The sequence below is a fragment of the Strix uralensis genome, chromosome 4 (genome assembly GCF_047716275.1).
Source record: "Strix uralensis isolate ZFMK-TIS-50842 chromosome 4, bStrUra1, whole genome shotgun sequence".
NCBI lineage: Eukaryota > Metazoa > Chordata > Aves > Strigiformes > Strigidae > Strix > Strix uralensis.
In genome coordinates this window covers 122,158,359-122,177,994 of record NC_133975.1, presented here as the reverse complement: position 1 = coordinate 122,177,994, position 19,636 = coordinate 122,158,359, and the positions used below count along the sequence as shown (strand labels likewise).

General features: G+C 37.3%; 1 protein-coding gene across 1 annotated transcript in view; it reads right to left on the bottom strand.

Moving 5' to 3' along the window:
• TDRD9 (tudor domain containing 9) overlaps window positions 1-19,636 on the bottom strand; it is an 89,839-nt gene that overhangs the window by 8,094 nt on the left and 62,109 nt on the right. Inside the window, exons 19-29 of the mRNA XM_074868940.1 lie at window positions 16,785-16,829; window positions 15,779-15,832; window positions 13,545-13,661; window positions 12,456-12,563; window positions 9,261-9,361; window positions 8,333-8,506; window positions 6,943-7,054; window positions 5,504-5,716; window positions 3,605-3,694; window positions 1,433-1,693; window positions 843-992 (exon numbers count right to left, since the gene is read on the bottom strand). Coding sequence (XP_074725041.1) covers window positions 843-992; window positions 1,433-1,693; window positions 3,605-3,694; window positions 5,504-5,716; window positions 6,943-7,054; window positions 8,333-8,506; window positions 9,261-9,361; window positions 12,456-12,563; window positions 13,545-13,661; window positions 15,779-15,832; window positions 16,785-16,829 — 1,425 coding nt within the window. The remainder of the gene's footprint in view (window positions 1-842; window positions 993-1,432; window positions 1,694-3,604; window positions 3,695-5,503; window positions 5,717-6,942; window positions 7,055-8,332; window positions 8,507-9,260; window positions 9,362-12,455; window positions 12,564-13,544; window positions 13,662-15,778; window positions 15,833-16,784; window positions 16,830-19,636) is intronic.

Below are 19,636 nucleotides of genomic sequence, written 5' to 3'. Positions count from 1 at the left end.
TGTATTTTCACAGGTGCTGGCGATTCACAACTTTCCTCTGGCTTAAAAAACAAAACCAGATAATTTTTGTTTACATGAGCAAGTCTTTAATCTTGAAAATATCTCACTTCATGAAAGTGAGTAGTTAAACAGGATTACTCCTGTGGGTAAACGGAGCATGTTGAGGTGCTTAAAAGCCTGAAATTCTGTCAGATTTGAAATGTGAAAAGGATTATAACGTAAACCAGGCTTAACTTGTAATCAGAATGCTGAACAGGACACACATTATCATGTTTTATATTCCAGCTTAGTAGTGACTCGGTATCTCAAAATACAGAAGAATAATTCTGAGTGGAAGAAACACCTAGTGTTTCATCATTATCAGTCATGGGAGTGTTCACTGCATCACCTATCCTAGCTGCTTACCTAACACTAGCTGAGGAAGAATGAAACACTACATAGTAAAAACCATATTTAAATTTTCTGAAAAATTGATAGGGTTGTAAATCTTGCTTTTTGCTGTAGCTTATACAATGAAGACTACTATGTGTAGAAACACTGTGTGCAGTTTTTCACAATTTTATCTTCATTCTGTAGTGGTTCGAAGTGCTGCCTTAGAACGTGTTAGAAGAGTTGGTTTGCTGAGCTCTATAGGCTATACTTCAAAACTCTGTTAAAAGCTGCAATAGACTAGTCTGCAGTGCTGGTCACATTACAGCCTTCTACCAACAGAAAGTAGAATGCACTATGAAAGGCATCAAGTATGCTCTGATTATTAAAGGTACTTTCAGTCTTCATCTCCATTCTAACAATGTGAGAAGCAGGGTCATGTAATGACATACCAAAACCACCACTCAAGTTACCTTATGGGTTGGTGTATCAGATTTATCGTCAGAAAACCAGTTTAACAATTTTTCAATGACATACTTCTCTTCCTTTCTTGAAGATACAGGCACTTCTTCTTCTTTATTTACTTTGTCCAAAAATAATCCATTGAGCAAATCATGGCTTTGCTACGTAGTAATGGAAGAATGTTAAAACCATGAAACAGCTATGTTTTTCAGAAATTTTTAAAAAAGGTCCTACTCAAAGAACACGCATACTCACATACAAATACAGAAAACAATGTTCTTATCTTTCAGATTATATAAAACATAAAAATGGAAGACAGTTAAAACTATGAAACAGTTACATTTTTTCAAAGTTTCAAAAAACAGTGCAGTTCAATTGATGCACCTCTTTCAAAAGGCATTTCAAAGCAGTAGTGCTTTTGGCCAGCAGCTCAATATGAATTATGCACACACATAAAAATATATTGTCCCATTCAAGTACTAATCTTACCTAATCCCATGGCATTAGTCAAGACTTCATCTCAACTTCTCAGAATTTCAGACAGCCTGAGCTGAAATAAATTAGTCTTAAGAAAAGTAGGAGCAGCTTACTCGATACATACTCGTGATTCGTATGATTCTTCTGCTAGTTCAGCATAACATTCTTCAATAAGCACATCTCGAATATTCACAAGCTCTTTGCACTCCAAGTAATGGAAAACATCCACATGGAGAACACTACACACAAGTGAATACACCTTCACAAGAATTGGGTAGCCCTTTACTAGTGAGGCAAATCTCTGGCTAGCACTGTAACTCCACTGTTCCCCACATACAAGAGATTTTGCAGATGGACGCATCTTGCACATCTTGAATTCTAAAGCCTGGAGCAAAAACATTGAAAACAAGGCTTGCTTGAGTAGACAATCAGCATGAAAATCTTTCATTTTCTCAACGAACTGTTTTAATTAATAACTATAAATGACTCCATAATTATTGCAGTGGCTTACATTAATTTTCAGGATTTCTGTGAAGCTAATGGCTTAACTCCTATTCCGTCCTTGCCAGTGCAGCTACACATTACATCTCATACCACTTCAATATCGTACATAGTTGCTAATGAATCAGAGCAAACAAGTGCTTAAGTAAAAGATAATTCTGTATTAATTCAGCATTCACATTAAAATCTTTGGAGTGTAGAGATGTCTTCTCTGGAAAAAACTTTACACTCCACAGTTCTTTTCAACAAAGGTAACAGAAAACTTGGCAAGACCACCGCAGCTATTCTGCCCCTGGCAGGCACAAGTAATTAAATTCTCATTTAACCCCTTTCCACAATCACTATCTGTAATTATGTCTTCGAATAAATTTACAACAGAAACCCTATTTTTTTCTAGCTGGTCATTAAAAGATTAGGCCTGAAGCAGAAATACATTTCCCTTTAATGCATCTGAAGAAAACACAAAAAAGTATGCTTCTTGCCAAAATTAATTCTACTTATTTTTTAAAAATCAATTTTAAAAGAAAACCAAATAAAATTAACGCTATCAAGATCTAATACTATGAAGAGATAAATAAAATTAAACCATACTTCTGCTCGTTCAGTTCTCATTTTCATCATTAAACAGTTCAGAGAATAAAGTTGGTATGATACAACTGCTTCAGTTAGTTTAAAAATACCCGAATGAGGACTGAAAAGCTGAATTTCACTTGAAGTCTTGTTACTTTATTTGTAAATATAGCTTAAGAGAATTATTTTTCTGAAGAACTAGCTATAAAGTCCCTCAGATTTGTGTTACACATCATTTCATTATCAAAAGTTCTGTCTGAAAAGATCCAAGTAAAGTCAGTAGTTCAAAGAATAGCAAAAGCAGCTCAAAGCAAAACCAGAGACCTCTAGCTTTGTGAAATTTAAATCGGGTATCTCCTATGTATTTGTCCTGTAACAAATAGCAGAACTGGAGCTTTGACGCAGCAAAAATACTCTGTGCAGTAACTACACAAGATACGTGCCACTGCAGACTTGTGCCTTGCAGACAAGAGATCCTTTGCTGCCGCTGATCTGTAGTAGGAGCAGCTAGATTTAAGCAAAGAACAATGGATTAACATAGTCACTGATAGTTTCTCCTCTTTGGACTGTTTTCTAGGCTGTATAAACCTCTGTCATTTGATCAGAGGTTCTGCACATTGAAGCAGAGCTGATCTACTACTGCTCAGCCTGTTACTTCTGAGTTTTGCATATAAACAGGCAATAGAAGAACCAGAACAACATTCTCCTCCTAGTGAGAAGTTCTGTTTCTCACAGAACTGATGGACAGCAAAGAAACTGATAACCAAAAGCAACGAGCCACAAGAGGCAGCTGTTAGAGCAATTTCCTCTCTCCCTCCCCTGGGGGAGACAGATCCCACTATGTTGTCCCCACAGAAACAGAATTAGTTCAAACATTCAGTTAAAGAAAAATGAATACAAAAAAATGTTTTTTACATCCAGTCAGGCAGCAAGTTCAGGCTTTTTTTTTTTTTTCCTCTAGCAAAAACAAAAGGCTGGATAAGATTTCCCTACAATTAAATACAACGCAATTCAGTTACAAACAAGAATTACTGCTCTGTGCATACACATCTGTGGAAAACATTTACCCACCTATTAGTGGAGGTGATTTGTACGTACTCCCATTAGCAAAATACATGTTACTTCATTATTATTATGAAAAGCATTATGATTTGAAGTACACTTCTGTTTGCCAGACCAGACATGAAAATATCTATTAAGCAGAAGCAAATAGCATCACCCCTACCTGGAAAGGAAGCTCTTGAAGACAGCTTGGAATCTCTTTTAATTTCTCTAAAGGCACTTTTGATCTATTGCCATAATCCACAAAAAAGACCTAGAAAAAGGATCAAGAGCATCTGCAGAGATTCCACAACATTAGAAGTGCTATTTTAGCGGCAAGGAAAGCAACAACCTAAGTTTAATAATTACAGTACAACACAATCTTATCAAGTGAAATGGAAGCAAATTCAGAGTCTGGAAAACAGGCAAATGAAGTCCTGTCAAAAACAACAGGTCAAATTTTATCATGTCTATTATTTAATCCCTTGTCTTAAAACATCCACTGGTAACACAAATAATCTGCTATATCTAAAAAAGATAAATTTCTCCAAAAGGCTCTAATTCTCTCCCCACAATTAAATCTGTATAACCTTACTTCTTAACAGTGATACTACCTAGTAACTGCTTTTAGACAAGCAAATGTTAACACGCATTCAGTGACTGTTTATAAATGCAAAAGGGAAAGCAATGAGATTAGCACTGTAATTCACTAGTTTTCCATGACTTTAAACAGATGACAATGCTCAGTATTAACCCAATAGAGGTGACACCCAGCTATGTCAAAAAAAAAAAAAAAAATCAAGAAAGACAAAAGAGGAGGGGAATGTGCAAAGGCCAGTCTTAACAAAAGTTTAAAAAAAATCTGTCCTTAACTACTGAAAAGTAGTGGCTTGAAAAATGAATACCATTCTTGAACTGTGGCACTAACTTCCATTACTGATCCTGGCACAAAAGAGCCAAAATGTTCTGATGAATTGGCTGATGATAGAGAACTCAGCAACATAAACATCGATATAAAAAAAAAAACCCACAAAAAACACCCAACCCAAAACAACACAAACAAAAAAATCACATTGAATGGACCTGAGAACTTCACAGGAATGGGGAAAACCAAATGGTATGAAGTAAAAGCTCATATCCTTTGGAATTTTTAACAATTTCTGCTCCATTATTATTTATAAATTCTACTTAGTTGGAAATTACCAAGAAGACAGAACTGAGTATAAAATGACAAGAGGTGGCCCATGCAAAAAAGCTATGAAAAGGCAAATGTGGCATGTGCCACATGAAGTATTTTTGAATGCAGAGGAGAAACACTGTGTTGGAAGAGGAATAGTAGTAGTATCATTGAATAAGCAAAGGCAGAACTGTAAATATAGGAGCACGCATAATTCTGCTTCAGAACACAGAGGCCAAAGCAAAATAGAGGAGTGAGATGGAGACTAGGTGAACACAGAGTCAATGCAGTATGTGAGATGAGAAAGCATGCAGCTTACTTCAATTAGCAAAACAAAGTCCAGGAAGAAGATAGACAAGAAACTGGAGGGAAGGAGAAAGAGGAGGAAAAGAAGAAAACCTGTGTAAACCAGGGGAAGAAACACGGGCAGAAGAACAAGCTTAGACGAACTGGCCATGAATGACTGAAAACTGGCAACACAGTGGGGGCAAGAAACTTACTTTTCAAACGGATCTCAATGTATCTATGAAGAGGAAGTGATGGGGCTGCTGCCAGCAATGCAGCACTAGACTCTGATCTAGGCATTTCTTACCATGTTTTCAAAGCAACTGGAGGTTTTAGTCTTTATTTTGCTTCGCTCTCCTTCAGCATACAAGACACTTTACTGTATCAACAATAGACTCAATTTGATACTAAAATATTCCTGTGTTCTGGAAAAAAACTAGTTCTCATCTATTCTGGCAACATTCTATTAAGGTTTTATTTCAGTTCTACAGGTTTCTTTACTGGAATATTTGTAAGTATCATGAACATAGAGCTTTGTAAAAAAAAAAAAAAAGCACAGCTCCAAGATTATTAACCCAATTATATCTTACCAATTCAATATGACATAACGTATTACTGTACCTCAGCAAAATCTCCACAAACATACAGAATACGAGCTCTACCGTATCCTCTGCCTTCCAGGTGAGTGAGTGGTGCCAGACAAACCAACCCTGGACATGGAGACACTAGCAAATCCACCAGGTTGTAGTGGTAAATTTCAGCAGCTAGAGCCTGGAGTGCAGTCCTATTTTTTTCTTCTATCCTGTAACCCCAGAAGTGTCCAACTTCTACTATCTGAAAGCATAAAAATTAGACAATATCATATTTCATATTATTCTTCTACATCAAAAATAAAACACATCTGAGCAATATACATGAAATCACTTCTACTGACACACTGAAATGTTCTCATACTGCCATAATGCAGTGAAGCATTTCTCTCTCATAATTAGATGTTATTTTAAAGTGTTGATTTGCTGTGCAACTGCAATACACTTTCCATCTAAATAGACCCTGATATAAGCATTACTAAAATACAGAAAATTAAGAAAAGACTGCTTCCATTTTTCTAAACCAAATCAACATACAGAAAATATAAAGTATACAGTTGATTAGACTGATACATACAGATATGGTGCACTTTTCTTATTAGTGAAAGAATACCAGTTAGCTACATCGCAAATTGGCATTGTTACTGTTATGATTAGCCATCCTCTAGGAAACTGAAAAGAACACACCACTATTTAAATCAAATTGAATAAGATAAGTCATGTTTTCAAATGGCTTACTGAACTCATATAGCATTTCTGACCTTATATCGAATGCTTGTGATAAAAAAAGAATCTTTATTTACAACACATATGATCATTAAAACTCATGTATTAAACAGAAGTAGCACAGATAGCTAAGTGACTGAAATGTGTCTGATCAAAAACATGAACATTTTTGATCCAAGAGACTTAGCTGAATTAAATGAAGCAAATATTCTTTTCTGCACTTCGAAAACACGTTACTATCAAGAGCTGTTTCAATACTTCAGCCTATAATTTCCACCAGCTCAGTGGTTTGGGTATTTTTTTATTATTATTTTTAATTCAGCACCATATATATATATATTGCTTGCTATTAAGCAATTTGATGAGATGATAGTTAACACATGATAAAAAACTCTCAGCTTCAGAGTTCAGAAATATTTATATATACACAGTAAATAGCTCAAATACAATGCTCATTTCTATAGCGTACACAAGTGTTTTACCCCTCCCATTAGTCCTGTTCACATTTATGCCTACTTCCAGCTAACATTTACTGCCAGTGAATCCCACAATTTTTGTCAAGTGCAAATACTGTTTAACTAAGAACTACTAGAATTTAGTCCAAGAATATTCTCTATCTCTCTTATGGATACCTCTGTGCTAAAAATATTATTTTCATTTAAGCTTGTCAGATATTAATCTCTGCAAAGTTATCTAGGTACCAATTATTAGATACGACTTACTTCAGATGTAGAACATTCCTACCTCTGTTATCTTGATGGACAGCAGATGATTTGGGATCATCTTTGACTGTTGTGAAGTACCAAATGAGATTTCCACAGGCTCCACTGTCTGGTTCTGACAGTCCACATTTACTCTGAAAAGTTTATGTGATAAAGATGCTAAATACTTCTCTCTCAAGCAAAAACTCAAGAGTTCAATTTTTTTGCTTTCATTTGCTTCCCAAGGTGTCCCTAGGGCACATTTATGTACTCAATGACTTTTATTTAGAAACATATGAATTCATTTAGAAAGTAAAATGACCATGCAGAACCAAAATACTACAGAGAAACTGTTTGAATTCCATTATGACCAAACACAGGAAGATACATATCAAGACATAACTGTGCCATCAATTTATTAGAAATTCAAATAATTAAGGTTAAATAGTGAGGCTTTTTGCTATGGCATGCCTTCTGAACTTATTTTTTAAAAATAAATTGAGTACGCTACAGCACAAAGATAAATTCAGCACATTTTTTTTTAAAATATGTAATATTTCTTTTACTTGACAAAAGTTAAGAACTTTAATATTAGTCTGTCAGCCTAGGAGACTTCTTTCTTGAGTCCCTCAAGAATTAATTTTCACAAAGATTTTTAAGTGCTGTTATGGGCAGTGAAACTGCTAAAATGTTTTATTAAAAACTAAGTACAATCAATTGGAAGTGAAGTATTCACCTGCACCTCAACCTTTCCAGTTCATTCCTGCCCTCCTATTTTAGATTTCTTATTTTAAAATATTAAAATGGCTGCAGACCAATCAGGAGCTAGGCAGATTACCCTTTCAGAAAGTTGCTGGTATGACCTGAAGGTGGGAATCACAGACAGCATATAGTAACAATGAAACCCACATGCCAGATCTTTCTAGCAAAAGCAGGGTCAGACCAAAGAGGCTCACTACATTGGTTTCCTCATCAGTACTTTCTATTATGCCTTCCCACCTTATGTTGTTACATTTCCCCCCAGTTTCTGTTGTTATACTCATCCTCTCTCCCTTCCTTTTATGTTCCCAAATGCCACTCCTTATTTATTTTGGTTCTAGCAATCCCCAGATTGTCTCTAGCATGAACAGAAATTAGTGTATGCATCCACATTTCCATATGCCAAAGGCAAATGCACTAGAACCTTAAAAGAAGAAAAAAAGACAGTAAATATATATACTTAAACAGTATAACACCTTTAACTATAAAGAAACACTGAAGACAATCATGTTATTTCTAGTCCTGCAAAAACATACTGCTTACACAAAGCTTACACATCTATTTTTTGAACGTAACATGTCTTCCTCGGTGACACTTCTAAGGAGATACCCATTGAGACCAGCAAACTTCGTTTCACTTCAAAGAAATCTATTTTCCATACGCAATACAATTACCTTAGAGATTTCACACTTGCAACTCTCACATCTTGCAATTGCCTTTCGATATCATCCGGATAATGAATGTTCAGTTCAAGAGGAATTTTCAGCTGTGACATCTTGACTGACAGGTACACTGCAGGAAGAATCTTAAAGCCCTCCATTGGGTTACGGAAGAACTCCACAAAAGCCCTGTACAAAAATCCCCACCAAATAAAACTGCAATAAATACTTGATGAGGAATCAAAACCCAACAAAAACCCCACAAAAGCCATGATTTCTTCTCCCTGTCTTTTATCTTAGCAGGCCAGTAAACAGTAAAAAGCAAATTCATCATAGGCTTTGCCTACTGCTCTTATGCAACTTAAAACTTCCAATTATTGTGATGGTTATAAGAAAACTTTCTAACATTCTCACAAGCACATACCAAATTTACTGAGCATATTTAATACAAATAGAAAGGATGTAAAAATAAATATGAATAATAAAAGAATTAAAGATTGGAAAAGGCATAAAAGGGCTACATGAATTCAACTTTGGGCAGTTGTAGTCCAAAGTTAGCCAGACGATTAGCTAAACCAGCCAGTCACATGCATTTTGTGCAAAGTCATCTGACCGTACAAGTGAGCTAAATTCAGTATACAAGTTAGAAATAAATACAGATCGTTGCAGTTAAGGTCCACTGTTAAGACAACAGAAGAGACAAAACAGAGGGCAGCCTCTAACTCAGCTAGTTTATCTAATGTTATTCCAACCAATGTGTATCAAACTTCAGAACCACTTTTCTTACTCTGGACAAGACATTAAAAATAAATTGCTGATTCCAAAGAGATGAGAAGAAAAACTCATTTTGTCAGTGCACCATTGACAAAGAAAGAAATTGATTACTAGATTCGTGACTGAGAACATGAGAAAGTCAGGATACTTAGAAGTATTTTATACTTACTTTGATCCATCATAGGCAATAGATTTTACCTGCCCACACTGTCTAAACAGTGACTGCAACTGTTTATGGTATAGATATCCATAGGGAGGAATATTCTTCAGCTGTTAAGAGAAAGAAGTTAAATTTTGATACATTCAGTTATTTAAATGTATTAAGTTCACCTAAATAGTTAGCTTCCTCCTTCATTTGAGCTGCAAGTGATATACAATCTAAACCTCAACAAATTCCAAACCCACTATGTACACTGTATTAAATTCAGAAATCTCAGAAGACAGTAAAATCAGAGTTTTGCTGCTAATGCTGCCCTGCTGCCTTAAACCAGTACATAATATTCTCTTTCTCTTAACTATAAATAAAGTAGCTTCATTTATAATTATATATATTTCTTCGATAATTTTTCCCAGAAGCTGTCTATCACCCCTCTTTTTGCTTGTAACACAAAAGCAATGGATTGCTCCCCTGCCCACCACTGGGAACCAGGCAGTGTGCACAGCCTGGAAAACAGGAGGAGCCACGTCCTGGCAGAACTACCCTGTACTGAATTACTGAGGTATGGTGGGACAGCTCGCACAACTGGCAACCACTTATGGATGGATACATGCTTCTTAGGGCATGACAGACAAAGACCAACCTCATGGTCTTCCCCGTGTGGATAAGTAGCTCAAATGTGAGGTGCTCTTACATGGAGCAGACAATGGACAACCCAGCTCTTGTGGGTCAGGGTAAGAGAAGAGGTCAGTAAGGGTAACACTGAGGTAGGAATTTGTAACAGAGCATCAGTCAGGATGAAGCAGATTATCTTTAGACAACTTGCAGAGGTCTCACAGACCCTGCATCTTGGAGGGAGGTAATAAGCTCCCTGATAAACTGCTAGGAGGGCAGCTTACCTTCTCAGGTAAGCTCCTACATTTCTGAAAGGTGTTGAAAGTAAATTCTTAACACAAGTCATGAGCCAAACTGGGCTCTTCTGGATCTATTAGCAAACAATGTAGAACTTGTTATGGAAGTGATAATCAACAGCACCCTGGGCCAGAGCAACCAGAAACAGGGGAGCTCAAGATTCTGAGAAGAATGAGGAAGACAAGTAGCAGAATACACATCCTGAAGTCTACAACAGCACGGTTTGATTTATTCAGGGAACTGGTAGGTGGGATCCCATGGGAAGTTGCAGACTCTCTATCCTCAGACCTTTCTCCAAACCTAAGTGGATGAAGACCTAAGCAACACGGTTTGAATTCACTGTTAATCCTGCTTTTGACCATATCACCAGACTAGATGACTTCATGAGGTCTCTTCCAATTTGAATTACTAAACGATTTTGTTATTCTTCTTGGATTTTAATCCTAAAACCACTACAAATTGATGAAGTTACTGGAGTTTACAACACCTTTTCAAAGGCATTGTTAAGAATAACACTCCAGTTAAATATATTGGATTGTATAATTTTAAGTATAGTGGTTTCTATAGATGGTATATAGTTAAGTATAACTGATTATGACTTTAACATGTCTGACCAAGCTAAAAGCCAAGACATCATGCATTTCACAAATTCCGAGCTAAACTGGTTTGAAAATTAACTCTACAAAGCAAGAGAATAGCTTTCTCCTACTTTTAACACCTGACTCACTCAGGAGGCAGGTGAGATCCAACATAAGAAAAGGGCATATGCAGTCAAAAGCAAAGCAAGTCTCCAGCAGCATTAATTTACATCAGTTTAAGGCTGTAGTTTCACAACTATTAATATGCTAGTGTAGCCAGATATCCATTTCTCTACCTCTTCTTACTCAATCATCTCTCACAGGAGATCTTGCTTTAATACAGAATCACAGAACTCCTAACTAGCAAGTTCAAACTTCTGGACTTTGAACTATTTTTCAGGAGCTACACAACTGTCTATTTTCTCTTTGGTTGTTACAGTCTTAGACAGGAAAGAACAGATTATTTTCAGAAAATCTTAATATGCCTTGAAGTTACAGTATTAAGATCTGGTCAAAAACATGGTCTAAGTCAGATTGCAGAAACTGCCTCAAGGCAAGATGATTTAGAGAGACCAGAGAGTGGGAGGAATAATTGCCTTTTATATCTTTGGCACATACCATTAGGAACATCATACGGCTATAAAGAAGAGTCTCTCAAATTGAGAGCTTGAGGAACTTGCAGCACTCGTGCCCAAGAAGGTCATTTACACTAATTAAGACACAGCAGCTACTTCTTCCTTCTTCAAGATAACAAGCAGTTGATAAATGAGCAGATCAAGAGTTACATACATTAAAAGTAAATAGCTCCTTAAATCTAACAGTTTAACCTTAACCAATGTTGCTGTGGCAAGACTAATCTTGTCTTTATTCCGTAAGATTGAGTCTGGTCTGATATTTTGCTTCCATATCCTTAAATAGTATGTTAAAAAATACAAAAACATACATAAATGTGTTTGTGCACACGTATTGCCATGCCAGCATCTCCTTCAGTGTATGACTAGCTTCTCAGGTAAGCAGTAAAACATGATAAAATTGCTTGTCAGTGAGCTTTTCTGAGTTTCTCTCCTACCTCCTCATCTATTTTCTGTTGTGCCAACACAAGTCTATTCTTTGAGGCTCACTTTGTAGGTTTGTTTTCTTTAAGCACAGGTCATGGCTATTTTTGCAGTTTACCTAGTTCAGATACACCAAACATGTTCCTAGTTTAGATTTTGTACCATTTTGCAAAATCAACATAGCCATTTCAAACTTGCACTTATTCGATCAGATAAAAAAATATTTCTAAAAGAAGATAAAAAGCAAAGGCCAATACCTGAGTAACCTTAGAGCAACAAGCATGTACACCATGCATTATCAAGTAAGAGATTACAAAAAAGTAACATTAAAGTTGCAACAAGACATCTCATAAATACTCATTAAAAAGTACTCTTGATATTTTTGAAAGTTTTATTAGTTTTATGAAAGTTGTTTGCCTGTGCAAGACTAAGAATCAAATGCATAGAGGCAGCTCTCATTCTTCTAAAACTGCCCACCCACACAGTGTTTATTATATTGGAAGAAAAGGAGATGAGAGAGAAGACAATTTACCAAGTGAGGATCAGAGTAGATAATTATTTGTGTCCTTGCCCAGGACAGAACAAAACTTGCAAATACCACCCAAACACTACATATTTTTACTACCTGATTCTTTATTAAGCCATTCACCTTCTTAACATACCATTACAGTGGTTTTTGGATCCTTGCCAGCAAGGTGTCTCACAGCAATTTCTTCATCATATTTTCCAAAAGTAAAGTAGTTTGGATAGAAAGCACCAGCTATTACAACCTGAAATCAAGAAAATATTTTGTAAAACACAGCAGATTATATTCGGTTTCTTGAAAAGAGATACACTAGCAACATAGAGAGATACCGACAAATCTTCATGAAGATATTTTTCCTGTCTCTTTCCAGGAATTACTGTAATTGTGGACTAAAAATTAACTCAAGCAAATCCTTAAAAACATATTTTCATGAAAAGAGTTCAACTCCTGTAACAATTTTACAACATTTTAATATTTTTGTATGCAGACTTGCTCTATGAAAACTCTAATTATTAGCCCTGACTTCAAGAAGAGACTCAATTTTAAATAAATTCACATAAAATAGCTACATGAAAATTGTTCAGTTTTCATGTTACACCTTACAGTACTTAACTATTCAGCTTTGAAAAGTTCACTGCTTACACAGTTAAACCAGCTGCCACTGAAATGATAAATAGGTCTGTGAAAATAAGATCACTACTCATCAGTCCAAATAAAACAAGAAATTTAACTGGAAGTTTGATAAAGTTACAATAGCTGAAAGACACCTAATTTCCTGCCCCTCCGCCTCCAGTAACTAACCAAGACAGTGGTGGTCCAAATAGAGCACTCAAAACAAGTGAAAACATCATTTTCAGACTGTTAGTTCTTAGCCTTCCAACACAGACCATCCTTCTTTAGAGTATTTTTATGACTTTAACAAAGATTAGTCTAGATACGCAGTTTAATTCATCTCAGTATGACATTGTTTTATTTCAATGAACTGTCAGAAGTGAAGGGACAAGTCCAAGGACCAACGTAGTGTGAATTCTGAACCATTAAAAGTAACATTAGTTATCCTTCTAAGTTGTCAAAAATAATTACTTTTTTTTCACCTGCAATCTCAAAATCTACAGAGAATTTTGAAACACAGGTGTAATACTAGTTCATCAGTACTAGTATATGAAAATTCAGTTACAAATTTTGTAAGAAGTGACTCGCCCCTGAAGAGTCAATAAAGCATTACCTGCAAAATGAAGCGTTGTTTGTACACACATTCTTGATCCTTAGCAGATGGTTCAGTTTCAACATACATGTTAAATGCGCTGACTCGCTTTTTCAGGTCGTAATATAACTCTGCTACCTGAAATCGGAACCCTAAGTTACATATTAAACAGATCAAAAACGTCCACAAATTAAAATAAAATCTGTTAGTGAAAGTCTAAATAAGTGGGCAAACTCTTTCGTTTTTAGGTGACTAGTATGCATTTCACCTGACATACTGCTAGCATCTCTACTTCAGAAAATTATTTCAGTACTGACTCAAGCAGTTTTCCTGACATCTCTTTATAAAGCAGAATTTCGTAGTCACAAAGCATATTATGCATGTATGATACAAAACAAAATTAGAAGAACAACTGAAATAACCTTTTCCAAGACGATATACTGGTTCTCCATTTAAGTCATTTTGGGTTTGTATCTTAAAAGGTAAAAAACATGCTAACAACCACCTGGACTTCTGCATCTAACTGCAGCAGTGACCAACACGCTGCACACTCAGTTCAGCAGACAACAGTGACGACTTTCAGTGAGATCAAAATTATGCCCTACAGCAGAACATGCTCTGTTCAAGCTTTCATTCCTAAGCATTTCCGAGAAGCTTCCATAGGCAGCCACTGGTCCTCCAGTCACACAGTGGATCCCTTCATTGTCCCAACTAATTGTGAAGCAAATGAAGGAAAGCACATTCTGCTCAACTTCTTCATATCCACATTTTCCTTTCTGCGGCTGGCGTACTAAAACTCCTGTTATTTTCCTCATAGGACAACTACCGTAATCAGAAACCAGTCTGTGTGGCTGCCTCAGTTCAGCAACTCTACTTCCACACAAGGAACTATAAAATTAGCATCTGAAAGTGTGACAAATAAAAAACCCCCAGATCTTCTTAGTAAGTGTTAGTGTAGATATCCAGTCTAAACTCCTTAACTATTACGTCATGCACAACTTCTTGCACTATCTGAAACTGGACCAAGAGAACACCCTAGGAGGCTATCACGTAAGACTGATCCTTCAGGTCTTCAGTTTTACACAGTTTGTCTTTTTCTCATCTTTTTTTCCTTGATATCAGATATACGAGCTAAGAAACTATTGGCGTTTCTTATTCAGATGGTTGCTTACTATGAAAAGCTTTTTTTTTTTTTTTTTTGTCCCTGTGCTTTTTGAACACAGGCCCTACATGGCTCATGCCAAAGGTATGACGGGCTGGAATAACAGCCAAGGCCATACTCTGCCAGGCACAGTTATTCAGGAGTGTTACTTATTTCCCCTCTCAACATATCATATTAGGCTTGAAGCCCTTTGTGACGCAGTGTTCATTAATTGCTGCAGTAATGTTAGCAACAGACCCCCACAGATTTTAAAGTTCAGTCCTCGTTATATAACTGTATTTGCTTAAAATTATCCTAGCTATAAGACAAAAGTGAAGTAACAACAGACAGCAGTCACGTGACAACCAGTGTAGTTGAGGGACCTACAGAATTAGCAAATAATACTGGAGGTCTCTTAAAAAATCTCAAAAATATGTTAAAAAGGTAGTAATTTAACACCACTTTGTTCATTCTAACAAAAGGAAAATTCCTTTCCTCTAAAAGCTAGAAGTCTGACTGTTTCCAACCCCCACTTCTGAGGTAAGATAACACTGGCTGTGCTACTCCTACAGGCCCCCCCCAAGAGCCATCTCTTCATAGTGGCAACTGTGGCATAACAAGCTACTCAAAGAGTACCCCCCCTTCCCAGGCATGGGTACTTGACTTTATTAACATGTAAATGATTATCTGATAACTCATTCTTCACAAGAATGCACACCTGGCTTTGCTAACATTAGAATGATTTTCCTGGCTTCTTTCCTTTCTTTGAAACTCTATATAAATGAAGTCTCTGCAACCACTTGAGAGATCAGAGGAGCAGAGGGAGAAATGCTGTCCAAATGTTTGCTCACTATGACCACAGGTAATAAAGCTTCTGTCTGATCAGTCTTAAACTGTACTTGGGAGTCCCGACACTCTTCAACAACTTTAAATAGAACCATCTCTCCTACCCCAAAGAAACAAAACCTAAAAGTTAATTTTTAAAAAATAAAACATACATCTATGTATATATTGATAGATACATAATAGTACAGTAGGCTTATCCAAGATCTTAATATTTGTAGAAAATAAAGAAAGTTAAGGCTTATAAAAATGATTACCCATTTCATCTTACCTCCCTGATCCTCCTGATATGAATACAATTTGATTGACCCCATGCAAGCTCTTCCTGGAAAAGCAAGCGAAAAATGTAAAGACAAAAATTGTTAGAAGCTAGTTTCTTCTATTGCTAGTAAGCCTTCTCTCATTCTTCTGTGTAGTCACAAATAACAGTTATACAGAGCAATGGAAGAATTTGATCTCATTTAACAGCTTTCTTTGCAGCCGTATCAATGGAGTATCACAACATGTATGAAAATATAGGACAATTATATATATGACTAATAAGCTATACTTCAGTTACCACCAGTGCAGCTGTGGGTCATCTAGATTTTTCATATAAGCCCACAAGTCCAACTCCTCTGTGTTGCTAGTACAGAATCCACCTTAAGACGGATGCTTCTTCCAAAAAACCAGAACTTCTTTATCTGGATGCATAACTTTGTCAGACAGATTCTGGCCATCTTGGCTACTCATTATAACTCAGTGTACGTTACACACTGGTGTTCATAAATTAGCATACTATGCTCTGAAAGAAGCAGAGAAATATTATACACACATAAAGAAGGCTGAAGGCAGTTATGTGTATTCTACTGTGTTTTTGTGATTGATGCACATAAAGACCTTCCATCTTTCAGGGATTATTTTGGCAGGGATGGGGTGGGGGGGGAGGGAGAGAGATTTGCATGTTTCTTTTAAAAAAATTTTAAAAAGACACCTATGCATATTAAAAACATTTCTTTCCATTACAGCTCAATTTCCCTTCTCAGCTTGGATTTCAAACCCTCTGGCCACTGTTGATCCATCTGTGAGAGGGACTGCATAAGGTATTGCCTTCAAATACTCAGCACTGGATTCAAAGGCTCATGTTCTCTCAAAGCCTATGCTTCTGTTTACTTATGAAAAATCGTAACTATTGTAAAGAAGGATTGCTAGCAAAAATTCCTTACTAAGAATATAAAATACTCCAGCACTGAAGTCACCAACCTTGAATAGAAAAGAAATAATAAAGTTTAACTAACCTTGGGATGTCTCAGCTTCCCTCTTTGTCTGCAGGCCCGCCATGCCTAAGAAAGAACTGGTGCAGTATTCAGGCTTAAACTATAGTGCTTTAGTAATAATTATTACAAATATTAATGCGTCATTTAAAACTATGAAGTTTTCTCATACCTATACTTGAAGGTAACTTTTAACACCAGTTTAAAAATCAGATATGCCCTTGGGCTAACAGAGACTACAACTATTTAAGCACAAAAGAGTATAAGGAAATCTGAATCACAGTAATTTAGGTTGGAGGATATTTCTTCAGATCAGATGTTCCGGCATCCCACACAGCAGGGCCAACTTAGGTAAGGTTTTTGAGGATCTTGTCTATAAAACCCTGAGTAGCCTTGACTGACCTCATGGCTGAGCCTGCTCTGAGCAGGAGACTACACTACAGTCCTCCTGAAGCCTTTTCCAACCTTAACTATTTAATGATTCTAGCCTAATATGATGCTTGCCTGGTTGGTTCCTAAGCAGACATAAATACTTCTCACTCCTATGAATAGTCTTACTCTATTTTGTTGAGACTGGACAAGAACTCTGAGTCTTCCTTTGCTCAAATATGAGCACACAAAATGGTGCGACTGCAAAAGGTAGTTCTAAGAATGCGTAATTGGAGGGGTGAAAGTGTGGCAGGGTTATAAATGTACCACGGCAAGTGAAAGAACAAGAATTGCTATAGGAAGAAAAATGCAAAGCATCTGACACTGTCCCACATAACATCCTTGTCTCTAAAATGAAGAGACATGGATTTGATGGATGGACCACTGAGTGGATAAGGAGCTGGCTGGATGGTCACACTCAAAGAGCTGCAGTCAAAGACTTGACATCCAAGTGGAGAGCAGTGACGAGTAGTGTTCCTCAGGGGTCAGTGCTGGGACTGGCACTGTTTAACATCTTTCTTGGAGATGCAGACAGCGAGATCGAGTGCATCCTCAGCAAGTTTGCCAACGTCACCAAGCTGTGTGGTGAAGTCGACACGCTGAAGGGAAGGGATGTGCCATCCAGAGGGACCTGGACAGGCTGGAGAGGTGGGCCCATGCAAACCTCATGAACTTCAACAAGGCCAAGTGCAAGGTCCTGCACATGGGTCGGGGCAATCCCAAGCACAATACAGGCTGGGTGATGAGTGGATTGAAAGCAGCCCTCAGGAGAAGGACTTGGGATGCACGGAAAACTGGCTATGAGCCAGCAATGTGCGCTCACAGCCTAGAAAGCCAACCACATCCTGGGCTGCATCAAGAGAATCGTGACCAGCAGGTCGAGGGAGGTGATTCTCCCCCTCCACTCTGCCCTCATGAGACCCCACCTGGAGTACTGTGTCCAGCTCTGGGGCCTCCAGCATAAGAAACACATAGACCTGATCGAGCAGGTCCAGAGGAGGCCACGAGGATCATCAGGGGACTGGAGCACCTCCCTTATGAGGACAGCCTGAGAGAGTTGGGGTTGTTCAGCCTAGAAAAGAGAAGGCTCACCTTATAGGGGCTTTCCAGTACTTAAAGGGGACTACAGGAAAGGTAGGGAGGGACTCTTTATCAGGGAGTGCAGTCATAGGACGAGGGGTAATGGTTTTAAACTGAAAGAGTGGAGATTTAGATTAAAGGAAGAAATTCTTTCCTGTGAGGATGGTGAGACACTGGCACAGGTTGCCCAGAGAAGCTGTGGCTGCCCCCTCCCTGGCAGTGTTCAAGGCCAGGTTGGATGGGACTTTGAGCAACCTGGTCTAGTGGAAGGTTCTCATGGCGCGGGGGTTGGAACTGGATGATCTTTAAGGTCCCTTCCAACCCAAACCATTCTATGGTATGATTCTAATGATATAACTATTCTGCCTTCAAGTCAGCTTAGAGGTTATGGCATGCAATGCCACATCTATAGACTGTAAAGGAGTTAAGAATTACTGGATGAACTATAATTACATACACTGCCTCAAACCCGTCATCAGCTCCTGCAAACAAATGGGAAACACAGCATTTAGGTCACTGAATTTCTGCACATAGCTTAGAGATTCCAGATCATTCCAGCACATTCCAAAAACAGACTGAGCATGTTATGTTCCAAGACCATGAAGGAGGAAGTCCTGATTTGTGTCAAGAGAGGTACAATAGCCACCTGATAATACAGCAACACAGAACAGGCTATCCACACAGTTTTCTGAGAGAAGGAGGACTGAATATTAAAGCACACACAAACATTCATAAGTAAATAGAACAACTTAGATCCTTTGATTTGATGTTGTAATAAAGCAGGCTACTTTCAGAACCTTTCTTTTCTCCTTGCTTTGGCACAAAAGTAAGTGAACTGACTGATTCAGATACAGTTCTGATGTAGATGCATCCCAGAAAACAGGGGTAGAAAATAAATTAACATACCCAGAATATTAATGAAAATAATCTCATTATTAGGCAGCAAATCTATGGCAGATGCCTGCAGAATCCATTTCTTCTAGTTTGACAGCAAGTCATCTCATAATACAATTTTCCAGCTTACTGCAGACACTGACTGTTAGCACAGTTGAATAGCCAGACTGCGTTTCCCTACCTTGACTGAGGCTATCTGATGTACTGATTTTAAATAATGCTTTTGACATCCACCACTTCCATATCCAGGCCTTATATAATATGTCAGAAAAATAAACTCTACTTATTTGACATTATTTTTTCTTTTAAAAACTCTTTTTAAAATCATACCACTTAAACCAGGCTGATTAGCCTTTACTTCCCTGGATTCTCCTCTTTCTACTACCAAAGCTTTTGATCTTTTGTAATTCACTGAAACCTTTTCATAAGCAAGAGCTTAAAGACGTGCTAATGATTCGCAGAACTTCAGCCTA